The following is a 12,565-nucleotide window of genomic DNA, read 5'->3' on the forward strand; positions in this document are numbered from 1 at the left end:
GAATCAAGCGGAGGAAGGGAGAACTAACGTACACTGTTCTGAGTTCCATGATGGGATAGCTACATAGATGGTATTTGGACTCAGTGTCACTGCTCTTCCTCAAGTCCAAGGTACAAAGCAATTTTTGCATCATAACTTCTGATAAGGAGAGGGGGCTTGCTCCTCTTTGTTTTTAAACTGATAGGGGTATAGTCCTCTATGGGAGTCTTGGTTCTCTGGATCAGGGAATCAGACTAGTAATCACATGATATCAAACTGGAGGGTCTTTAAGGTAGCAATTTAGAAAATACTCAATGGTTTCCTTTCATTAGTCGTTTTCTTCTTTCTGTTTTAGTGTATCATGGCAATGAACCAATTATCGCACCTCTTCTCCTAAGAATGTCTGATAAAGTTTATGGGGACAGCAAGGCAGGATTTGTGAAGAAAGCAAAGGTGAAGACAGATGTAACATTTAAGGTGTGGTACAAACAGCTTGAACTCATTTGCAATGCCTTGCGATGCACATACAACCTTCTGTTCTAAAGTGAACTCTTAAAAATTAATTCAGTGTTTCAGAGAACAGTTGCAGTACCAGTGGCTGTCAGTTGGCTAGCAAAGTATTACATTGGCACACCATTCCTCTCCATTCCCATCCCCACAACTGTTTTTAAATTATTTTAATTTTTGTTTGTGGGTGAGGAGATATTAAGTGAAGGTGAGACATATAAACAAATGTACTTATGGTCCTTTAAAATAACATAGTTTTTCAGTCCGCCTCGAGCATGAAGAGAATGACAAGATAGGAGCAGACCCAGCCCTTGACTTGAAAGATATGACTGAGCACAAGTAGTGAAGCCAATTTTACGTAAGAATTAATGTTGCATCTGCCTTCACCCCTAGAGGACACTGTTCACTATGACATGGTCATATTAGATAAGAAGCACAAGATATAGTTTGAAAATATATACACACATATATATTTTATATTTTTCTATACACAGCACATATATGTACAAATATTCTGCATATTCACATATACATATACATGTATGTGTGTATATACATATATACATACATACATATATACATACATATATACATATTTACACATATATATATTATATAATATTATATATATAATATATATATAAATAAGCCTTTTGTGGTTTGTTGCCACTTAAAAATCTGCTTAAGAAATATGAAAATAATGCCACATCACAATTCATGTAAGAAGACCCAGGTAAGTCTGATGAAGATTAGGGTATGACAGCAACCAGTGTATTTTGAAAAGTAAAATGCTAAAGATGCAAAATCCATATAGTTGCAAGTAGAAGATACTCATCATAATCTTATTCCCTTCATATGCTCTATAATATCAATTGTGTGCTCAAAGAAACTTGTGTCATTTTTTTTCTTTTTGAATGTGGCTTATACTTACTTGACAATTCCCTGCCTCCAAAGGAAAGCAAGTTAAAACATAATACAAGTATTAACGGTTTCTTTCCAGTAATGCAACAAGAAAGTGTGAGTATGCTTGAAATGGCAGGAGCAGACATTGGAGAAAGTACAGGCACTCTCAAAGTTGTTTTAATGTGTTGCCCACTAATGTTTTAATCTACACACTGTGTATTTTGACCCATAGATACTGTGGGATGAACAAATGCTGACCACAGACATTGTGGAACAGTTTTAAATATCCAAGCTACTTATTACATTCACATGTCACCATGCTTCAGCTTACAAACAAGAACAAGCAGAAAAGTAGATTAATTCAAGCTATAATCAGAGCTGAAGAGGATTTAGGGGACCTTTATTTTTAAGCCACCAGAGTTTTGGTATCGGTCCTGGAAGCAGCAGATTGGTGAGTGGCCTGCATAAGCTGAAAAGTTTGTTTCCTTCTTAAATGGTGATATGCATTGTGATCCCTGTTATTTTAAGGACAATTGTTGTTCTCATTACCCTCAGGGATTGTACTGAATTACTTGCAATGTGCAGAGGTTTAGCAAGCCCCAGAATTTACACTAATGAAGTCTGGGACATATTTCAATCGGCCCAGTTTAGGTTTTTGGGCTTGTGTTGTATAGGTGGGGGAAGATTGCCGTTGGCAGTGCGTTGTGAATACGTCATGCTCATGGCTTATCCATGAGATGCAAAGGATCATTCTCACGATGATGGTGGGACATGTCCCCTACAAGGTCCAGCTCCGGCAGTCATTATGCAAGGGATATTATTGAGGATTTGAAAGTCTCAACCAGGCCATTGACTGGTATGAGACATCATCAGGTTTGATTGCCTAAATACACCTCTCCCTTGCCTCCAATCTGCCTTTACTTTAGAATAGTAAATTAATTTTCATTTAAAGTTAATAGGGGCACAGGGATTGGTCTGCAAGTATTTCAATGTAGTTCCATTTTCAGGCCAGGCTGTTAAGTGAACCAAAAACCATGCTGCTCAAAGTTCCTTAAGGTAGGATTTACAGATAGCAAATACCGGTAACCTGTTAATAAGGGAAAGGACATAATTGAGGCAATGGGAAGGTCAACAGCTGAGCTGGAAGAATGGACACTCTGCAGGCAGAATGAATCAGGTTCAGTCCTTGGCATCTCCAGTTCAAATGGATTGTGTGCCAAACCACTGTTTAATATACTGAAGTGCTGCTACCTGACAGAATAGACAGCAATGGGCTAGGAAAGGTGTACTCAATCTACACTAATGTCATATGCCACAGGCAATTCCTGGATAGATTGCTCATTCTGCACAGCACAAACAAGATGTCCTGAGGACCTTAAAAAGATGTCATGAGGAAGAATTTCACACAGCTTTTCCCCCAAGACATCCTCAGGACACCGTATATCAGCTCAAGGCATTTTTAAAAAAACAACAACACTTCAAAGCAAACCTTTTTTTCCTTAAGGCACCTGCAAGATGTCTCCTGCCTGGTTGTTTGGAATGCAGAGCTCAGGAGACATCTTACTTTTCCCACCTGATGTTTCATTCTCTGGTCAGTTTCACCCTCAGCTTGCACCTGAAATTTTGTGTGCAGCTGAAGGGATCCCCCCTGGCACCATTTGCTGAAGGTTGCCCCAGGATGTATGCTCTGCTGGTTCCAATCTTGGGCACCTTTTCAGCCCAAGAAGTACATAGTTGTACTCTGTGGGTCCTGCTGATTTCAGCAATATATAAATTTTCTTTTTTTTAATTTTGGAGGAGCTATCTGCTAAGATACATAGAGATGCATACGAGAATCTTAGCCGCTCGGAGGACTCCCACTGAAAAACATTGGAAGCACAGAGGACCTGGCTAGCAGCCATTGAGAAGCATCTCTGCTCTCTGCAGTCCCAGTGCTTTTCAGTGGGAGTCCTCTGAGCGGCTAAGATTCTCATATTCTCTGCATATCTTCGAAGATTGCTCCTCCCCAAAAAAACAAACAAAAAACTATATATTGCCGAAATTGGTAGGAAGAGCTGAGTACAATGACTTTTCAGGCTGAAAAGGCACCAGGATCAGAGCCTGCACAACAAACATCCTGGGGCAACCTTCAACAAATGGAGCCAGGGAGAATCCCTTCACCAGTACACAAAATGTCGGGCACAAGCAGAGGGTGAAACTGACCAGACAGCAAAATGGTTGGGAAAGTAAAAGCCTCTTTTCCTCTCTGACCCCTTTGCTGTCCGGAACCAAACCAGCAGCTGTCTCTTTTTCAGATGTCTTATTTTGGAAGTGCAGAGAGAAAAGAAGCAGCCACCTCTTTTTAAGATGTTCCACAGAGGTCTTTTTTTGTGCTGTGTGGAACAGACCAATGGTATGCAGTAGCCCAGGTGCAACAGAGATAGCATTAGGTTTATTAGGTGGGATCTCATTTTAACAAGTTCCATGTGATACATGGATGAGGAAACACACAGCAGTACAGTGACGTCACTTTACAAGGGGAGCAAGAACAAATGGAGCAGCAATAGCTCCGTGTGTCTTGAACATCTAGTTTGTTGACTGAGAAGGTGCCATAACATGATGGCTGCCATTTGATAATTTTCCTTAGATGAGTGATTGCAAGTCCCATCCAATCCAGTATAAAGGCTGCCATCTTTTTTTTGCCCTTGTCACTTGAACAAATGATTCAGTGAAGATTCATGACAGATATTACAGAAAAAGAATAATTTCATTCCTTCAAGATTACAAGAAGCTAATGATTAAATACAACTAATCAACTACTTTACTAATCACATAAAGAATGACTCCAAAGAGATGATCCTGATTCCACTGATTCCTGAAAGGTAAAAATTGTGTGAAGGATGCAAACATCTGTATAAATATACTGAAGATTCTGTCTCCTCAGATATTTGTCCATAATGGCCCTGTTGGTAAAGTTCACTAAGAAACCCTGTACCGATGAACTTAAAACGAATAACTGTTTTAGCTGTAGGTGTTGGATATGGGAATAAACTGCCAAGAGCAGTTTTCCTGGAAAGGTGGCATGGAAATTTTCTAAATAAATAAGACAAAAAATAGTTCTTTTCAGAAATGACATCCACATAAACTGGGAGCCTGTCAACTGTTCCTGAAACATATGGTAACTATGCCGTCTGAACAGGGGCACCACACATATTTTGCATATGTACACAATTTCAGTAAACATGAACCAAACCCCCGGAAAATCAGCTATCCATTTGCATGTTCCAAAGTTGTATACCCATACAAAATATATGCACTGCCCATGTTCAGACAACATGGCAACCGTGAATATTGTGACCATCTATGCACAATTGGGAGGCTGCCATACATGTGTATGCAACGTCTGAAAAAGTCTATAACAAGGAAAAAGAGTTCAGTTGAGAGTGAAGACAGAACACACGCATTTCTCTCTCCTGGGAAAGCTTTCAAAAAACAGTTCTGCAGATTTTCAGCCTGATTCAGGCTGGCGTGAGATGAAAGCTAGCAGCGCACAGCACTGATCGACTTGCTCTTAAGCAGTCACCAACACTCGACTCTTCAGAAGCAGTTTTGCAATTGTGTTTAAAATTAGTTGAATGACAGTTATATAAATGAACAAGTGTGAGTTTGCAGTTTGAATTTTTTTTTGTTTAAAAAAGAAGATATTTTAATCTTAATAAAAGGAATGACGGATAAAATCAGAGCTCATGTCATGAGTATACACGTCTGTCGTACAAATTGCAAAACTGAGCACAGACGATGAACTCATTGTGACGGCTTTTACAGTGTTAAGTCAGTTTTTGTCTTGAAGCATTTACAGAAGGTCCTCAAGTGTTAGTGCTGGTTGAGTACAGTAGGTCCTCAAGTGTTGGGTGACCAAAATGGAGACTCACGAGCTCTAGATTTAATTTCTTGCCTGGATATGCTGACATCTACAGTGATCTGCAAGGTGCCTTTCTTGTATGGCTGCTGTGGATTTATATTTGGCCAGTTTGTGATACAGGTAATATTTTATGCATTAAAAAAATCAGATTAATAATATATGACCAGCCTGTGGCCGCATGTGGGCACTGCGGTGAATCAGCAGAATGCATTCGCTTCTTGTTTCTATACAAGCAGATTTTGTATATAGACTCAAGAACAGATAGCGGGAAGTGGGGGAGAAAGAACATACAAATAGCAGGCAGGCAGTCCCTTGAGCAATGGTGGAAAACAAAACCATAGTCAGTAAGGCTCTATAAATACTCTTCAGCATTATGTTCATTGCATGCATTGATGCTTTTTGTACAAGAAAAATCCTTGAGTAAAGTAAAGCCACCATACAAGGTAGGTTGGTGTCAGTGTGTGCTTGTGTGGGTGGGAGGATTTGAGATGCCAGTCTCATAGAGGCTGAAAGCAATGCAGTGTGTATTCAGGCTTCTCAAGCAAAAGGACCAACTGATGTTGCTTTACGAAGGAGAAAGGGAGGAAGTGATTCAGTGAAATCTGCAGAAGAGTTCACAGTGACAAAGGGAAATTGGAAAAGAATCTCCCCAGAAAACGTAGGAGCTTGCCTATGTTTGCACGTATTTCAGAATGCTTCGGTCGGCACTTGTCTCCACTAATCAACATGGCTGGATGAAACTGGCATGCATTTAGCAGAGGCAATGTAGTCTGCAGGGCTGGCTTCCTAGGCTCTCTGCTGAGGACAGACACCTTTGAAAAATAGCTGCAGTGCACAATGATGATAAAATACAGTCTCATTTTCATCACACACACACTCTGCTTCTTTTAAGATTTCTTGATCAAACATGTTCATTCTTTCTGATTGGATGTTAAAGGACATGTTGGATTCAAATAAACTGAATTCAACTGGGTTCATTTTTTCTTCTTCTTTCAGTGTGAGAAAGTGGTAAGTGATAGTCAAACGCTTATACCAGGTTGAGATTCCTGGTCAGAAATTAACAGGCCCGTAACCTTAAAATTGCATACCATGTTGCCCAATTATCTTTTTCATATAGAGAAATATTGCAACAAAACTCTCCCTCTTGAGGGAGGGGGGTTTCCACAGAATTTAAAAACTGTGGTGGAGATTAGCAGATCAAAGACTAACTGCGCAATCCAAAAGGGGGCGGGTAGGTGGCTGAAACCGCAGAAGTGGTGGAAGGGTTGTACCAGTGTCTGTGCCACCAGTGCCATGCAAACTGGCATGGACGCTGGCACCAAGGGACTTACTTTGGCAGCTGACTGCCACAGAGCCCAAATCTAGAAGTTGGCCCCCGTGGCAACTGACCATTGCCACAAATGCCCACACCAGAGTGGAGGGGGGCATTCTGCGGGTGTTCTCAAAGGACCTTCAGCCTAGGAATGCTCCCCTTCCACAGGACTTATACCACAAAAGGTAGTGTAAGTCATTTTCTACTATGGATTTTCCCAGGGGAGTAAAGAGTTTCTCCTTCTCCCCTGATGCCTGCACTGCCAATTGCCTCTTTGGAGGCAGCATGGCTGCACCGTTTCTGGCCACGGCTCTACTCCATCTCCCCTTTGGTTTGGACTGTAAAACATGTCTAACATGTGAGCAGCCAAAGTAAAGGACTGGTATGACATCACAGAGGGGCAAGAAATTCTTTAAAAAGAGAAAGACCACTATAAACATATCCCATGAAAGCATCTTGTGTTTCTAGAGTTCACACACAAATGAACCATGCCTTCTACAAGGTAGCAAGCCACAGCATTCAGATTGTAGAGAGAAGAAATTAGTGGGAGCCATTTTGAAAGATCTGCCATAGCAGGTTGATGTTAGTATCAGCGCGAATTACTTTTGAAAAGCAGGATAGCCCTCTTAACACAGCGTCACACGGCAATAAATGAGGCAAAGCACCTGGGAGTATCTGATGATGAAATTTTTAAAAGGAAACAGTGGGCTTGTCTTCCACGAGAGACTAATGCAAGGATAGCCAATGGGTGCCAGAAATGGGAAAGGCAGTGGGAGAACAGTATGAGGGCCCACAGTTCTGGCCATGGATACTGCCAGGTCTGCACTGCTGCTGCCTCTCCCACACTCCACTGCTCCCTGGCACAGTAAATGAGAGGCAAAGTGACACAAAGGCATGGAGGAGTTTGCATATGCAGTGAACGTCACATTAAGGTGGCACTAACTTTGACTTGATTTATGACACATTTGCCAAAAAAAAAAGTTCGGCAATGGCAGGCAAGTGCAATGACATAGAGGCAGAAACACAGAGAAAAGAGAATGGTGTTTGAATTGCTTCTTTTTCAAGGTCACGACCACACTGGATATTAGAGGGGTTATCGATTCCCTAGTCATGCAAGTCAAACAGTCAAAATGCTGCCAACAAGATATGCATCAGGTGTTAGTGAAAGGCACAATGCAGCCCCTCTGAAAATACTTCCCCCATATTAGTAACATGGAACATATATAGAACAACATTGTAGCCCACTCAGTTAAAGCAATTCAGATCAGGCACACACAAATCATTTCCCATCCAAGAAGACACAATTGGTCTGCATTGTTCTAAGCATAAGATTGTATGGCTTACAATTGTCCTGGATTGTCTGGGACAGTCCCGACACTGACCAAAATGCCCCGTGGTGTGGGAGCACTTGTCTTAGGACTCCCACACCGCGAGACCGTTCCTGCAGCTCCTCTGATCGGTGCCCCACTCCTAAATTATAAAGAAAGCAAGGGGGCGGAGAGCCAATCAGAGGAGCAAGAAAAAAAATAAAGGAAAAATAAGAAGATACAAGGGAGGGAGACATGGTCGAAGAGAGAAGGAAGAGAAGGAAAACAACAAGGATGGGGAGAGGAGAGAGAAATATCAATTAATTATCTCAACTGAACTAAGTACTAAGATAAGTGCAGGATGTATTTTGAAACAGAACCACCTTTCTAGTCATTATTAGGCAGCCAATTTCCTGTTCCTTGTAACACATAGGATTTTTCAGATTTAGAAGAATACCTTGAGCAGAAGACGATCTAAAACATTTGGTAAACTATGGCAAAGAAGAATGCAGGTACAAGGCATCTTAGACAAGAGTAAATGAAATCTTACTGACCAATCCAATACAACAGCCGTTCAACAGTAAACTACATTCAAGCATGGAAGAAAGGACAAAACAGCTGAATATGACTTACTGGCATTACAAATACAGTCTGTCATGACACTTATAAAATTATAACATGCTGTGTCCTGGATACTACTTCTTACCACTTCTATCAAGGCTAGATGAATTCAGTATGGCTATACACTATGTCGTAGCAAATATGAAGATATGGCTTTGGGGGATTTCCTTTTTAATACATCAAACTTATAAGCCTTGTACATTTCCACTTCTAAAGAGTGCCTTTTGCAATCAACCAGAGGCAGCCAGCAGTCAGTCAGTAATAACCAAAGCATGCTCTGCTTTAGCTTATGTTCCTATACTGGAATGGAGGAAATGGGAAAAGGTATTATGTCCAGTGATCTCTCCACTGACTTCCACAGGACACCATCCAAAATTTGCTTCTGCTAAAAATTATGTTTTTAGGTATAGTGAATCCCACCTTAATCAAATAACGTTAACGGATGCAAACACCATCCTTTTAAACACTAGTGAACTTTGGAGTGAAAGAAGGATTCCTGAATGGACCAAGTAGCTGCTAAAACATCAACCTTTTAGTTTTCTACAAAAGAAGGAAACCAAATTAACTGAATTTGAGAATTGTATTCAGAATATACAGGAGGAAGAAGGAAATTTAATCACTAAAATATATAAAATATTATTAAATCAAGGTCAAGCTCCAATGCAGATGACTAAAAAGATTTGGGAAATAAAACTAAATACTAAATTTAATGATAAGGATTGGAAGCAAAGATTCCAACGTTTCCCTTTCAAATCAATCTCAAAAGGTTTACAACAGCATGCCTTAAAGATTGCTGGAGAGACTGTCCAGTTATAGCAAACTTTTGGAGACCAATATTTGCAGAGATTGCTAAACTAACTTGGGAATCAATAAATTGAACAAGCCTTACTCAATTTATCAATAAAAACACCAATTGTAAACACACCCCTAACACTTATTTTTTTTATTAGTTGAAGCGAGAGCGATTATTGTCCAATGTTGGAAAAATGCCAAAGGGATTTCCTTAGATACGAGACATGATAAATTAAGAAACATAGTGGCACTTGAAAGTTTAACAAATAAAATTAGAATAATTCAAGGAAGCAAAAAAGAAAGATGAGTTTTAAGATGATTTGAAATATTTATAACTTATTTAGAGGAATTTCAAGCTCATAGCTTGCTAAAGAATTTTCTTTACTAGTTTTGAATGCCTTACGTGAAAATTCAGAATAAGGTATTGAATTATATCAGAGGATAAATATGTTTTTCTTCTCTGTAAAGTATAAGTCATCTTAGAAGGAAACAGACATGACTTTCTTGTTATGTGCATGTATATGAGTTTTCTGTACCACAACTTGATGGTATCATATTTTACACTGGATATGAGGTAACTATGTGGTTCTTTTGTTTATATTGTTGTGTCGTTTTTTTTGTTCTATATGTGTAGATATTTAATACAAATTTTAAAAATACTAAAAACATGCAAACTGAAGACAAGTTGTTTCTGTAGTTATGCGTACTTTTTGGAATACTTCATCCAGGTAAATATGGTTCTTTTGTTTATATTGTTGTGTCGTTTTTTTGTTCTATATGTGTAGATATTTAATACAAATTTTAAAAATACTAAAAACATGCAAACTGAAGACAAGTTGTTTCTGTAGTTATGCCTACTTTTTGGAATACTTCATCCAGGTAAATTTGACTCTCATGGATTCCGATTCTGTTGTGAGACATTTGTTTTGTTTACATTCTCATTTAAAGAATGATGGGCCTGTTGTAATTTATCAGAGTTTGATTTGTCTCTTTTAAATTTTAAAAAAGTTGTTGTAAGTGTACTTAAAATCTTTTGCAACAATCTAATCTTGTCTGCTGCTTTGAGAATATTGATGGGAAAGCAAAGTAGAAGTTTGAGAAAGTTCTGCAAATACAAGCAACAATTTCTGAATTCCTGAGCCTCCGAGGAAGGGTGGTGAATAAATCCAATAATAATAAATAAAGTAAAAATAAACACATACTGTAGGACTATCGGCAGGGCTCCCAGCAGTCAGAGAATGGATTTTCTATGAAATAAAAATTTCCAGTTCCTTTGCTGTTCACAATTATTGATGCTCTAGCATACAGCTTCCTTCCTTTTTTGACCCTTCATCATACAAAGTCATTGGTCAAGGTATTCAAAATTTTACACAACAAATTACAAGCTGACACCGCACAAATATGCAGGAAATTGTAGGCCAGTCCTAAACAGTGTTTCACCCTTGTAAGTCCACTGACTTCAACAGAGTGATGTAACTGCTTAGGATGACACTGTAAATATCACTATTTTCTCACCCTACCATCTTGCTCTGGTCCCAAATAGCTTCTGAAATGCTGTTCCTGAAAAAACCATTCCAGGGAGCATTTGGGGCTGCAGCAGGTGGTGGGAGATGAGAAAGCGACAGTGGGGTGAAAAGTCTTCTGTCTACAGAAATGCTCACGCACATCCAACCCACAACCTCGTTCTGCTTCTGTACATGACTCCCTGAAGATTTGATGTATTCTCTTGTTTTCCTTGCTTCACATCACTGCTTCTCATCTTACATACTCTTGGAAAGGGTGAAAGGCTGCCAGCTTAACTATCAGCGGCCAAGCATTCACATTCCGAAACTGGACAGGCACCCTGGTCTTTCCAGCAGTGTAAACCAAAACCAAAACAGAATCAAGGACTCCCCTAGGCTTTCTCTTGCAACTGCCAACATGGTTTTGTGCCTGCCAGGCTTCCATCCCATACTGTACAGCAGCAAGACAATTTATGGTAGGCCAGTGGAGAGTCTGTATTTGGAAGTAGACCCTGAGCCAGCATATCTGTTGCAACATTGGATGAACAGGAGAAATAGTATTACTGTGAGACATCATGAAGTTCATAAGTTGGGTCTGGAGTCCTAGTCCTATGTCCTGTAACAATCATACATGACTTGTACGTTTTCCTCATTTCGATATCGAAGAGATAGAAGAAGTGAAGAAGGGCAACAAGGATGATTGAGGGACATGCGCGCCTTCCTTATGAGGACAGGCTGCAGCGTTTGGGACTCTTTAGTTTGGAGAGGAGACGTCTGAGGGGGGATATGATTGAAGTCTATAAAATTATGCATGGGGTAGAAAATGTTGACAGAGATAAATTTTTCTCTCTTTCTCACAATACTAGAACCAGGGGGCATACACTGAAAATGTTGGGGGGAAGAATAAGGACTAATAAAAGGAAACATTTCTTCACGCAACGTGTGATTGGTGTTTGGAATATGCTGCCACAGGAGGTGGTGATGGCCACTAACCTGGATAGCTTTAAAAAGGGCTTGGACAGATTTATGGAGGAGAAGTTGATCTATGGCTACCAATCTTAATCCTCTTTGATCTGAGATTGCAAATGCCTTAGCAGACCAGGTGCTTGGGAGCAGCAGCAGCAGAAGGCCATTGCTTTCATATCCTGCATGTGAGCTCCCATGTCCACTGGGCCACTGCGAGTAGCAGAGTGCTGGACTAGATGGACTCTGGTCTGATCCAACAGGCTCTTTCTTATGTTCTTATGTTCCTATGCACATGGTGACTAATTTGGATTGTGACTATGGTGCTTCTGGAAAAGGGGTTTCATCCTGCACTACTTCCTGGACCTGCAATAGTCCTGGGAGTGTACTATTTAGCTCACTAGGGAAACCTATGTGTACACTTTTGGGTTTCCTAAACAGGCTAAATACCATCACCTCCCCTCTTCCTGATCATTATAGGCCATGAAATGATATGTGGAGAAGAATCTCTTTTCCATGTGTGCTATAGTTGCAACCTAAATTGGGCACCGTGGTTGGGAGCTGATGAAAATATACAAGACTTACACAGAACACAGGGGAGATCCTGAACCCACCCAGTATATTCTGTACCATGTGAAGAGACACACATGCTCCGAGATACATGCAACATTGTCAAACAAAGAAATCCAATAAACAACCCAATAAACAAATATAACCAGCAAAGTTCCCTTGTCAAAAATGGAATTCTAGTTTACTGTGCAGCATTCAGAAAGAGTGC

General features: G+C 40.0%; 1 protein-coding gene across 9 annotated transcripts in view; it reads right to left on the bottom strand.

The window, feature by feature from the left end:
• The window catches only part of EML6 (EMAP like 6), a 174,983-nt gene that overhangs the window by 34,828 nt on the left and 127,590 nt on the right, over positions 1-12,565 (bottom strand). For 4 of the 9 annotated variants that reach the window (XM_048518631.1, XM_048518594.1, XM_048518586.1 and 1 more), the window contains 2 exons: positions 7,947-8,072; positions 1,418-1,432 (listed from right to left, as the gene is read on the bottom strand). The exons of 3 other annotated variants lie outside the window; for them this stretch is intronic. In XM_048518631.1, coding sequence (XP_048374588.1) covers positions 1,418-1,432; positions 7,947-8,072 — 141 coding nt within the window. The remainder of the gene's footprint in view (positions 1-1,417; positions 1,433-7,946; positions 8,073-12,565) is intronic. 2 more of the 9 variants (XM_048518600.1, XM_048518575.1) reach the window with 2 other exon arrangements.

The sequence above is a fragment of the Sphaerodactylus townsendi genome, linkage group LG01 (assembly GCF_021028975.2).
Source record: "Sphaerodactylus townsendi isolate TG3544 linkage group LG01, MPM_Stown_v2.3, whole genome shotgun sequence".
Lineage (NCBI taxonomy): Eukaryota > Metazoa > Chordata > Lepidosauria > Squamata > Sphaerodactylidae > Sphaerodactylus > Sphaerodactylus townsendi.